Source organism: Wolffia australiana, chromosome 1, assembly GCF_029677425.1.
Source record: "Wolffia australiana isolate 7733 chromosome 1, ASM2967742v1".
Lineage (NCBI taxonomy): Eukaryota > Viridiplantae > Streptophyta > Magnoliopsida > Alismatales > Araceae > Wolffia > Wolffia australiana.
Window position 1 is genome coordinate 26,161,804 of NC_135835.1, and position 12,943 is coordinate 26,174,746.

General features: G+C 39.5%; 1 protein-coding gene across 4 annotated transcripts; it reads right to left on the bottom strand.

Moving 5' to 3' along the window:
• Window positions 1-3,905: 3,905 nt before the first annotated feature.
• Window positions 3,906-8,381, bottom strand: LOC144712685 (zinc finger BED domain-containing protein RICESLEEPER 2-like). 4 transcript variants are annotated; one of them, XM_078586967.1, is made up of 3 exons: window positions 8,145-8,381; window positions 7,661-7,775; window positions 3,906-6,781 (listed from the first exon to the last, which is right to left on the bottom strand). In XM_078586967.1, exon 3 carries the CDS (start codon window positions 6,757-6,759, stop codon window positions 4,324-4,326), a length of 2,436 nt encoding a protein of 811 aa, XP_078443093.1. In that variant the 5' UTR covers window positions 6,760-6,781; window positions 7,661-7,775; window positions 8,145-8,381; the 3' UTR covers window positions 3,906-4,323. The 4 variants fall into 4 exon arrangements, with proteins under 4 accessions (XP_078443093.1, XP_078443102.1, XP_078443085.1 ...); XM_078586976.1 differs by lacking the exon at window positions 8,145-8,381 and adding an exon at window positions 7,882-8,117; XM_078586959.1 differs by lacking the exon at window positions 7,661-7,775 and having other exon boundaries at window positions 8,145-8,380.
• Between the last annotated feature and the right edge of the window lie 4,562 nt (window positions 8,382-12,943).

Below are 12,943 nucleotides of genomic sequence, written 5' to 3' on the forward strand. Positions count from 1 at the left end.
AGCGAAGAGAATAATACTGAGTATGGAGTTCACATAGTTCATGAATGAAGATGTTACCTATCTCAACTTAGTCATTTACTTATGAGATGAATGGTTACAAAATTAGTCTGAGGAGAGTGTATAGGAAAAAGGGTATTACAATCCTTTAAAATAAAATGAAAATCGACATAATATTGTGCACATAGGGCTTCATCAAAATATTATAAGAATGATAGAGTTATATTCACATAAGTATACACCATAAGATCAGAGTTAAATAGATGAAGCTCAATTAAACAAATCAATGTATTAATTCATATTATTTATCAATAAAAGAGCAAAATAAATTTCAAGATTTTCATGATACAAAATGGAAATGGTTAAAAAATAAGTCTATAGAGAGTGTAGAAAAGGGTACTAAAATCCTTTAAAATCAAGTGAAAAAATGAACATACTATTATGTGCACAAAGGTTTGCATTAAAATACTGAAAAATATGATAGAGTTATCTTGACATGTACACACATATATGAATATCATAGGATCACTCGTAAAATGGTGAAGCTCAATTAAATATAGAGATCTACAGAATCAGAATGCTTATTAATAGAGATATGGACTTCAAAAAGGGTGTGTCAATCATATTCTAGATAAGAGATCCTGATCCTCAAAATAACATGGCATCAAAATCCAAATAAGTGATTTCACTAATTCACAAATAATCCATTCTTGTTAAAACCTAAAAGCATATCTTAGATAACGCTGGACATTCATTTATGATCTGGATATTCTCTCTGTAGGAGAAGCATAAATTTCCCATCTTTATTTTTTTTATGAAGAGAAATCAACACTCCATAAAAAATGTACTTCAAATCTCAACATTTGAAGATCTTTTTATTTACTAAATAAAACGTAATGAGGTCATTTTTATTAACTAAATAAAAAAATTAATAAGAGGTGATTTTTACAATCATAAATATTTTTACAATATATTACTTAAAAACTAATCAGTAGCTTGAGTATTTTATAGAAAATTGAAAAATAGATAACATACAAGGACCTGGGCCAAAGTGCCTAATTCAAATTATTAATCAGTTAACTGGGTGAACCTTCATACTGTATGATGAAGTGACGCATGGCGCATTATGTTTGATCCATAAAGTCTACAAATGGAGAATAATGAGCATTTTTGTGTGTTTTTTCTCTCCCCAAAAAAATTAGATCGAATAAATGCATACCTGTGCTCTAAAAAAAATAGTATCATTTCCACTTTCCCCATGGTCAATAGAAATGTTTCAGCTAACATCCATGCAAGTCCACCCAAAATGGAATAGCGTCAAATCTATTCCCAATGTGAAATAACCATCTAGTTAGTTTTGGACTTTGGAAAAGGATGATGGAAAAATCTTGGTCAAATCTTCATAGTGATTTGTGATTAGTTTTTCACCTTAAAAACCTTACTTATCAATCCATAATTATTTGATATTTTTGGAAGACTAAAAGTAATGATATTAAATAGCTAACTTATGGAAACAAAAATGATGGATAAACGTATCTTGCTTGTGAAGAAAAAATTCAATGCCAAGTAAGAAAATTCTAATTCATCATCTAGTTTATTTAGCTGAGTTATTATACAATAGTACAATACTTTAAACTTTGGTCTCATATTAGACAAAAATTTATGCCAGATGATTTTAAATTTATATATTATCTTCTGAAGAGGAATATAATGGAGTATCAAACCAGGGCATGTACTTTGGAATAACTAATCTTAATGTTTTGAAAAATGTTCAAATCCAGGATTTAATGTCCTAAAATCATAATGGACTGAAATTACCCTTTTTCTAAACAATATTAACTAGGTAAATATTTGGAAACCCTGGTTATTATCCAAATGATCAAGAATAAAGCATTCAATAACTAAATAAACCGACAAATATCTAGCATACTCCTGGTTGACTTTTCAGAAGACAAGGAATCAAACTTATGATTTTACTCCTGTAATTCTTGTGACCTTGGTAATTTTTTGGTGATGAATCATGTTTGATTTACCAGTAGATTCACATAGAAATCACTTATTCACATTCACAACTTCTCATCAAATGAATTATTTAATTGTTTTCTAGAAAGTTGGGGTTAAAAACTATCCATCGACATAAAAACCAGTTACTTATTGGGTTTATAATTGTCAACTTTTAAAGTTTTCAACAATCTTTATAAAGTTCTTTTGGAAAATTTTATATACATAAGGCGACATAAAATATTTTCTAGAGTCCGATATCTGATATTGGCATCCCAACCTCAGGACACAGGAGTATGCTGATATTTGGGCGGATATTGATATCAGATACCAGTACTGTAGTAACCTATATCCAATGTTGACATCAGATATTAGAGAATCTATTCTGTTGGGTATTGTTTTTTTTCTTCCGAGATTATATTTGATATCCATCCTGATATTGTAATCTGATATTATCATCTGGTATGTGCGAACACTTATAAGCATACTTTACCTGGTGCTTTATGGAGACTAATAGGAAGGCAAATATGGAGATGTGAACAAAAAACTTGAAAAAAATAAATAAAAATAATCATCTTTTCTCAAGGTCTTTTTCTCCCCCCAATATTTGTAGACGCTCCAACGGTCTTTTCTTTCCCTTCCTCCTGCTGTGGATATTGATGATGCCACTACCAGCATTACCATGGCTTTTGTTGCGTCTTCAACCACTGCTACAAATTCCATTTTAGAATTTTATTTTACCCAATCTATTTTTATCTTTTTGGTAATCTGTTTTCTATTTATTTTGCACAATTGAAAATGGGATTAATTTTTTTTTCTTTTCTTGATGTATTACGTCTTTGGCACATATAATGCCACAGGTAAGCTTCGAAAATAGATACTGCATCAGGAGGCTACTCTTTTCTTATATTATGCTTAAAATATACACGCACTCTTGCATATTTCTGACAAAATCTCAATATCTCTATAATATGTTCAACATAACCTGCCAAAAGTTTTGTTTATAAGCCTAATAGTAACTGCCAATTTCCTTCTCAGAATCCCTTCTTTAATACCTGTAACACTCATCTCTTTTAGACCGCATACAAAAGTCATTTCTGAGGTCTCTTTCCCATTCTTTCTCAAGCAGGATGATATAGATCTCAAAAGATAGCCTGTGAAGTATTAAAATTTTAAGGATTCGTCCATGTCATGTTTTGTGGAACAAATATGTTTAAGTGAGAGGTTTTATGGTACAAGCAAGCCCATTTGCTTTCGTTTCTAGCCCATGTTTCTTTAGTTCATTACTTGGGGTTTATTGTGTCTCACATTGATCTCTCTCCCTTCCATTTATTTTCTATCTCTTTCTTTGGCACAGTTTACAAAAAAAGAGTTTTACTGAATGGATTTTCTTCTTATTTTGTCATTTTTTTATTAACTAAGATACTAACATATGTATTTTACTTAGTCACTTAAGTTGCTTCCTGACATTGTTGATCAGTAGACACAAAGGTTTAAATTGCCAAGATACCTCTTCAATATTCTACATTAGCTGCTGCATACCACAAATATGGAATGATACTTGGGCCATAACAAGATGCGAGATTTTTAAAGAAAACACCACAATTGTAAGAACTATTTTATTCAAACTCTTGTGGGTAAGGGATGAGTATATTCAACTCGGTGTCATGCACAGATAGTCTAGAGTTTATCATCATTATTACCGGCTCCTCACATAAAAAATATGATAGATGTTTTTGCATTGATGCATTGAATATAGATTGGCATAGTCTTTATTGAATAAAGATATATTAATTTCATTTAGGAAATATTTTGGAATTTATAATTATAAAATGTACTTCCAATTTATATGATGTTTCTTTAACAGGTACAAATAACCAAGCATGACAAGAATGGTGCAAGTCGTCTTTAAAGGAGAAGATCAATTTCAGGAAGATAACTGTCAAGAGAAAGCAAATATACTCATCCACCACCAAAACTCTTCAGAAGAACCCCCTCACCTTCCACTAAGAAACCCAGTAGAAAAGAGATCTCATTGGCAGGAACCCAGATCCTTCTACAACTCCAATTTGGCATCATCCCACTAAGAAGATCTTGACCATCATCCTCTTCGTAACTAGGATTATTATAAAATCACTCTACATCAAAGATGATGGAGAAGGAGAAGATCAATCTTAGAAAGATAACTGTCAAGAGACAAAGCAGATACACTTATCTACCCTCTAAAATCTGCATGAGACCCCTCCCCCCTCAAAACAACCCCTCATCTTCGATCTAATCTAAGAAACTATGAAATAGAGCTCCTTGGAAGGAACCCACATCCATCTACTGCTCCAACTTGACAATGGCAGTACTCGTCATCGGCGCCTCAGCCGTGGGCGCATACAGTAGCCAGTCTCTGGCACAGACGAGCGCCTCCACCGTCTCCGGCTGCAACGAGCTCCTGTACTCGTCCAGCAGCCGGCTCCCGTTCCCAGCGTTAAAAATAGAGCTAGTGGGCATGGTTAACATAGGTATTGCGAGAACGTCCTGCGCCATCTTTGAAAGCACAGGGTACTTGAGGCTGTTCAGCTTCCACCAGTTCAGAATATCAAACCCATGTATTCTGGGCATGAGGGCCTCTTCCAGATACTGCTCCAATTCAGACTTCGTCTGCTGCGTCACCGAGATCTCCGAGATATAGATGTCGAAATCCACCAGCCTGTCTCCGGTAGACGGGTGATGCTCCTGATGCTCGATGCCGTCCCCATTACTGGCATTGGAAGCATCTAGAATGGTGGCAGTCTCAATGGAGGTAGGAACCTCGTTCCCCTCGTCGGTCATGACACCCTCGGCTATATCAGCCGCGTCGTTACCGGCTTCAGCATCATGGACTGCGGCAGTAGAGGCATCGGCAGAGGAGGTATTGTCAGTGGGGGCATCAACGGCAGTAGGAGCTTCCTCGGAAGCAACTGCGGCAGATGCATCGTCAGAAGGAATAGCATCTGCTACACTGGCAGCAGCAGCAGCAGCAGCATCGGTAGGAGCTGGTGCGACAGAGGTATCCTCGGCAACCTGGTCCTCACCATTTGTAAGATTCTCGGTGGGGGCAGAAGATGGGTTTGCTCCATGATCATGATCATGATCGACCATGGTAATGTCATGGTCTTCCTTTGGGGTTGCAATGCCGTTGTCCAAGTCCCCCTGGTGATGATCCTCATAAGCTGGAATCAGAGAGATGGGCTGCATGATGTACTCATCGAAGAGGGCGTGTATGGCATCATCTACCATCTTGATGTATCTTCCCGCATCTTCACCATACAGCTTTGAGAAGGCGAATTCCACAAACTTCATCTTGAAACGCGGGTCCATGACCACTGCAATGGCCAGCACGAGGCTGCAGTCTTTCCAATACTTGTCAAACTTCTCGTGCATCTCTTTGGCGATGCCGCATACAACGCTATCCTCGCCGGACACAGCATTCGCCAGCTCAAAGTGGATCTTCCATGCTTCATGAAAGTATATGTTAGCCGTCGGATCTGCAGCCCCCAAGATCGCGTTGGCGGAGTCGTAGAGAAGCTTGAGGTAATTGCAGACTGTTTCCACCTTCTTCCAGTCATCAGGGGACGGTGCTTCGTTGTAGTGGGGATCACATGTTTCCAAGTAGGAGAAGGCATGCCTGAACTCCAAGGCACCAACAAGCATCAGGTAAGTCGTGTCCCAGTGGGATTGGACGTCGAGGGACAGCGGCCGACAGCACGGTATCTCCAGCTGCTGCACTATCTCCGCAAACCGCTCCTCTCGGACAAGGGATGCCTTGACGTACTTCAAGCTCTCCCTGATGTTGTAGATGATGCCGTGGATGGAGGCGATCACGTCTTGGGCGGCGAGATTGAGCAAGTGGGCATAGCAGCGCACGACAAATAGCTGGCCTTTCAGGGTCAAAGCGTTCTTGCTTGACAGATGATCCCGCAGATTTGCACTGTAGATGTCATGGGACGAGCAGTTGTTGTCCAGTGTGAGGGTAAACAGCTTGCTTTTTATGTTCCAGTCTGAGAGGCAAAGCCCGATGACGTCGCTGAGGGCGTTCTCAGAATGCGGAGACGACACCATGCTGAAGTTGAGCAAACGGCTATGAAGCTTCCAGTCGTTGTCAATGAAGTGCTCGTTAATGCTGACGTACCCAAGAGTCTGGCTCGTAGTCCACAGACCGATGCTGAGGCAGACTCGCCCCGGGATCCCAGCAAAGAACTGGGCAAGGCTCTGTTTTTCCCTCTGGTAAATGCCCAAGATTTCCTTCTCAATGGAACCATGATCCGGCATCTTGAACTGGGGTTGAAGCCCTTGGATGAAGGCCTTGAACGCGGCATGTTCAACCATATGAAGTGGGTACTCTTGCATGATGATCATCTTGGCAAGATCCATGCGGCTACGGTCCTGGTCAAAGGATACAGTGTTGCGCCACCGATAACGTCTCTTTGGCGGCTCGGTGCTGTTGCCATCGGTCTTCGAGCACGACATTAGAGCCAGCTGTCGCTTCTCCTGGCGAAGCTTCGAGCAGGATCCTACTGTAATGTGGCGCTTCAGGTGGCTGGTTCCAGCAATCTTCTTGCCGGTGCTGTATGCAAAGCTCTGGTTGCACTGCTTGCAGAGCGCCTTTGTACATCCATCGGATACGGTCTCGATGGTGAAGTGTTCCCAAACAAGGGATCTCTTTCGCCTTCGTCTCGAGGTTGGTGTTACTTCCATAGCAAGCTGTTCATGATTGCTCGTCCCTTCCATGTTGAATAAATGTGTATCAAATCTGTTCATGGAAGACAGTCAGCTAAATGACAGAAATAGAAAGTTACAGTCACACTAATCTAGTCCAATAAAACATGGTATAAAAAAATTATGAACACAACGTGATTAAATAAAAAAAAAATTGGTTTCCTTCTCCTCTTATTGTGCATCTACTTGTCCGGTCGGAATGCAACGAAGAATTAGGAGAAGACATAAACGCATAGAGAACCCAACGATAAAATGAAATAAAACCCCACGTCAAACGTGTCAGGCTTCACTCCTACGCAAATCGAACGCCAGAAAGGTTGAAACGAACTCCAGGGTGCCTGATTAACTCAAAACATCGATCGACTTCCCACTTAATAAATAGAAGCTCGTAAATATAACATGAAATGGCAAGATAGATTGAAGAAATCATCCAAATTCGAAACGCAATACAGTGCAATAAAACGTTTAATGTGATAATTTTCTTCACAAAATAATCAAGGAGTTTAAGGGCACACAGTTATGAGATAAAAAACACGTTAGAGGTCGAGAAAGTAGTGAACAAATAAAACTAGGAAACGGAGGAGTAATCCTGGTTAAAATGAGATTTTGAGGTAGAGTAAGTTTAAAGATCTGGGTCTTATAGGGAGGAAAATTATTTCCAAAATTAAAATAATGCCAGTCAGACGCATTTACCTCAATGAATGAATATAGAATCTGAAATCCCGAGAAAATTTTAGCTTTGGATTTATCATTCGGCAACGTTTGACGTCATTTCGAGATAAACGGGCAGAATTGCAAAGTTTGACATCATCCTAAACCAGTTGAGTCAAAAACCAACAAACGACGCAAAGATAATCGCGAACTGAAACCTAGATTTGAAGAAGATTTTTAAAATCCAACCAAGCCCACGTACTCAAATCGACGCCGTCATGAGGACGATCACAGATCTCGTACAAAAATCCAGATTCAACCATCAGTTTCCGCACAAACATGAAGCATTCCTCCACTACAGACTCCCATCGAAACTTCTGTCGGCCAATAAACAGGCAAAAGCTTCATGAATCACCCACAAGAGATCAAATTCGAACATCCCAGAGCAAGAGCAACCCCACAAAAAAAAAACCCAACCTATACCCTCAATTTCCGCAACCCCACTCGACCCTTCTACCATTGATTCACACAAAACCCACAGGAGACAAAATCCAAACAACCCACGACGCAAAACCCAAGCAACACCTCCCACGAACCCGGAAGAACAGCGAAAATCGAGCAAAGAACGCAATTACCCGTCTCCACTCTCAACGCGAGGGAGAAGGGTAACCGGGAACCATGCAAGCAACGCCGAGGAATCGAAAACGAAGAAGAACCCATCACGGCAAACACCATAAATTCCTCACCTGCGATGAAATCGAAGCGGGATCGGCCCGTTTCAATCAAAATCGAGCCCAATCGCCTGCCCACGGAGGCCTAAACCGCGATCAAACTGGGCTGGCCATCACCCCGGCGATCTCTCTAGAGAGAGAAAGAGAGACAGAGAGAGAGAGAGAGAGAGAGGGGTAGAGAGAGAACGGCGATGGGCCGAAACCCTAGAATTTGGGCGGGGGAGAGGGAAGAGGGCAAAGGCAAAAGAGTGAGTAGACGGCCTATCCATATCTGATGAGACGGTTATTGGATCCTCGGCCCAATAGGCCCGCTCCATATCCGATACTGGCTTAATGGGCCCACCCTCCTGACAACTTCTCTTGGGCCCAAACTTGGTTTTTCTTTTTTTCTCTCACAGGGGAGGGAGATTTTTACTGTGGTTATTTTTTAGTTGGTTGGAAATTGGTTATTTTATAGTTTGTGATCTGGGTTTGGTTTGTGATTTGTGTGTTTTTTTTTGGGAAAAAAGGGTTATTTTATTGTTGACTTTGTTTTTATTCTGGTCCCCCCCCATTTCTCCAGATCTGGGTTGGGTTTGTAATTTGTGTTGTTTCTTAAGTGGAGGGAGATTTTTTTGTTTTAGTGGCCTTGTGGGTTTTTGGAAAATGGTTGGTTCATGGTTTAATTTTTTTCAATTATTGCCCCTGCTCCCCTCTCAAGATCTGGGCTAGGCTTTTAATTTGTGTTGTTTCTTAAGTGGAAGGAATATTTTTGTTGTCCTTGCGGCCTTCTAGGTTTTTGGAAAATGGTTGTTTTATGGTTTTAATTTGTTTCAATTATTTCAACACAGATCTGGGTTAGGTTTGAAATCTGTGTTGCTTCTTAAATGGAGGCAGTTTTTTATTGTCTTTCTAGCCTTGTGGGATTTGGAAAATGGTTCGTTTTAGTTTAATTTGTTTCAATTCTTGCCCCCAACTCTCTCCAGGTCTGGGTTAGGCTTGACATTGGTGTTGTTTCTTAAGTGGAGGAAGATTTTTATTGTCTTAGTGGCCTTGTTGGTTTGGAAAATGGTCAGTTTATGGTTTTATTTGTTTCAATTCTTGCCCCCAACTCTCTCCAGATCTGGGTTAGGCTTGTAATTTGAGTTGTTTCTTAAGTGGAGGAAGATTTTTTTTGTCTTAGTACCTTTTGGGGTTTGGAAAATGATTTTTTGATGGTTTACTTTGTCTCAATTCTCGCCCCCAACTCTCTCTAGATCTGGGTTAGGCTTGTAATTTGTGTTGTTTCTTAAGCGGATGACGATTTTTATTGTCTTAGTGGCAGTTAGGGTTTTGGGTAATGGTTTTTTATTCATTTTAATTTTCATGATTACAGTTTGCTTTGTTCGAATTTTGCATCCCCCCTTCAGATCTGAGGTCAGTGCAAAGTTTTACTTTTTCTACTGTTTGGATGAAGATTTTATTGTATTTGTGTCCATTTGGGGTTTGAGAAATGTTTATTTTATTGGTATGCATTTTCATGAATATAGTTTACTTTGTTTCACTTTTACTTGTGACACCAGGTACGTGATTTGTGTTGTTTCTCAAGTGGAGGAGGAATTTGTGGCCCTTGGAGTTGGGGTAATGATTTTTTATTCATCTATATTTGCATGAATATGGTTTACTTTGTTTCAATTCTGCACCCCCCTTTTTGTCTATGTGTTAGGTGTGAATTTTTGTTTTCTTTACTATTTGGATGAAGTTTTTTATTGTATTTCAGCCCACATGGGTTTTGGGAAATGTTTATTTTATTCGTATGAATTTTCTCGAATATAGTTCTCATTACTTCAATTCTGCTACCTCCAGATCTGGGTTAGGTGTGCTTTTATTTTATTTCCTAATTGAATGAATATTTAATTATATTTGTTCCCCTAGGGTTTAGGAAATTAGTATTTTATTCATCCAAGATTGTATGATTATAGTTCTCCTTGTTTCAATTCTGATCCCCTTTAGATACTAGTTTGGTGTATAATCTTGTTTTCTTATCTAATGGGAGGGAGAATTTTATTATCTGTGTCCCCCTGAAGTTTGGAAAATGCTTATTTTGTCCAGCTTAATTTATATGAATACATTTGATTTTAAAATATGGGCCCCTTAAGATCTAGGTTAGGTGTGTATTTCGTTTTCTTTTCCAAGTGGATGGATATTTTTATTGTATTCTACCACCACGTACGTAGGAAAAACAATTTATCCAAAAAAATTTGCACAATTATTATACATCATCTTTCAATTCTACACCCCTCTCTAGATCTGGGTCAGGGGATTACTTGTTTTTCTTTTTTAAATGGCAGAAGATTTGTATTATATTTATGCCCTTGTGCCATTTGGAGTATATTTATTCTATCTATACCTATTTGCATGATTATAGTTGACACTTTTAAATTATACCCCCTCCAGATCTGGCTCAGGTGCACATTTAATTTTATTTTTCAAGTGGAGAAATATTTTTATTGTGTTTGTTCCTCTGTGGGTTTTGGAAATTTCTTATTTTGTCCTTATCAATGTTCACGATTATAGCTCACCTTGTTTCACTTCTGCCCCCCTTCATATATAGTTTGGGTGCGTACTTCAACCTCTTTTCTAGGTGGATAAATATTTTTTATTTTATTTATTCACCTTTTTGGTTTGTAATTTGCTTATTTTATCCAACTCAATCTGCGTGATTGTATCTGACATTTTCAAAATTCTACCCCCTTCAAATGTGGGTTAGGTGTGTACTGTATTTTATTTTCCAATTGGATAAAGATTTAATTATATATGCACGTGTATTTTAGAAAATGAAATTTTTATCCAGCACAATTTTCACAATTATACTAGAGTGTGTTTCAATCCTATCCCCTATAGATCTGGTTTAAATATGTACTTCATTTATTTTCCAAATGGAGGGGTATTATTATAATAGGTATGCCCTCGTGTCATTTGGAAAATGTTTGTTTTATCATAGCTTAAATTGAAATTATGTTTACCATGTTTCAAGTCCAAGCACTCTAAATCTGGGTTTGGTGCATACCTCATTTTCTTTTCCAAAAGGAAGAAGATCGGTTGTATTTTAGATCCTCATTAATTTGGAAATTCCTATTATATCCAGCTCAATATTCATGAATATAGTTTAAATTTTCCCAATAAATAGTTTTTTTTCTTGTTTAATTGATAATGACTTTATTTTATTCATACCCCTGTGTCATTTTGAAAGTGCTTATTTTTTCAAGATAAATATTCACGATTAAGACATGATAAATAAAAGAGTTAAGATTTTCCTTTCTGCATCATATATTTCATCAATATGCAGTACCCACAATTGTTTTCTTTTTTTTGGAAAACCTTTTCTATTTTTTCCCGTGGGTGATGACAAGATAGGCGAAGATGAAACGGATTAAAAGTTCTGAGGTTACGTTATCCAGCGGATTTCTTGAAGAACGTTATCGGATAAATGAAAGAAACTTATCTTGAAGATAAGGCGCGAGGGAACAGAAGCGACAGAGCGAAGGCGCGTAGCGCTAATCAACGTTATCCAGCGGATAAAGAAGGCGCGAATTTATGAGCGGGATAAGTTCTTTCTGCAAGGCGCGAAGAGCGGGAGCGAAGGCGCGAGTGAGCGGGAGCAAATAAATAAAAGAACAAAACGTTACGAAGTAAATGAACAGCGAATGAAGAAAGTGACGAAGAGATATCTTAGTAATGTAGAGCTAGACTGCAAAATTGACTTATAGGATAAAGAGTTTAAGGTTACAAAGTAAAAAAAGATGGAGATGCAAGCTTTCTTTCTGTCTCTATTATAGTGTGGAACACACTTTCTTAACTCTAATTTTATGTAACCTTATGCTGTCATTTTAAAAGCTTAGAAGAAGCCCAGCCTAGAAATTTGTTAAAATCCAAGACTAAAGGTTAATTCCGGAAGTGTACTTCACAAACAAGGGGCTGTTGAGTAAGGGAGAGGGTATACTAATAGAAATTTTTTTCATGGCAAGCATGATTTTAAGAGCGGGAGCGAGTAATTAAAGATCCACGTCCGCACCATAGCTAGAATTAAAAAAGGTATGTTTGTGCGTAGAAGACCTAAAAATCCTAAGCCTAAATAGCTATAAAAAGTAGTTCCCCTCAGGAGAGCTGGTGATGGAAGAGGAATCACCAGGTTGTTCAGTTCAATGGTTGGGAAGCTAAACTCCTTGGAGAGGATTGACCGAGCACCTTCTTCATGATGGCAATGCCCTCGAGTTATCTAGGTTTTTTTTTCCTAGGTTTAGTTAAAATTTCATGTTTAGTTAGGGTTTCCCTTGTTTCTCATGGGGCCTATATATAGGACCCCTAGGGTAAGAAGTGGAGAAGTCTCTTTTGAATTTTTGGAAAAAAAAGGAATTAAGAAAAAGGGAGAGAAAGAAGAAAAGAGGGTGAGAGAGAGAAGGGCGGAACGGGAACAGGGCCGACTTTGGCCGCCCGTCCCGTTCCGCCCCCCCTCCTGTTCCGTCGGGACATGCTGACAGAACCCTAGGCAGCCGCCGCCACCGCCGCCGGGGTCCCAGGTCGAGGGGCAGTCGCCTTCTGCTCGGGGCCGCCGCCTACCGCACGAGGCAGCCGCCCTCGCACAGGGCCGCCGCCATCGCGCAGGGCCGCCGCCTCCTGCCGCCCTCGACGGCCTCCTCCAGCCCCCCTCGACGGCCGCCTCCGCCGCCCTTGACGGCCGCCTCCAACCGCCCTCGACGGCCGCCTCCCGCCTCCCTCGGCCACCGCCCGACGCCGCCACCGCTGCCCTGGCCGCCGTCGACGCCGTTGTCTCGGCCGCCACCCACCGCCGCCCT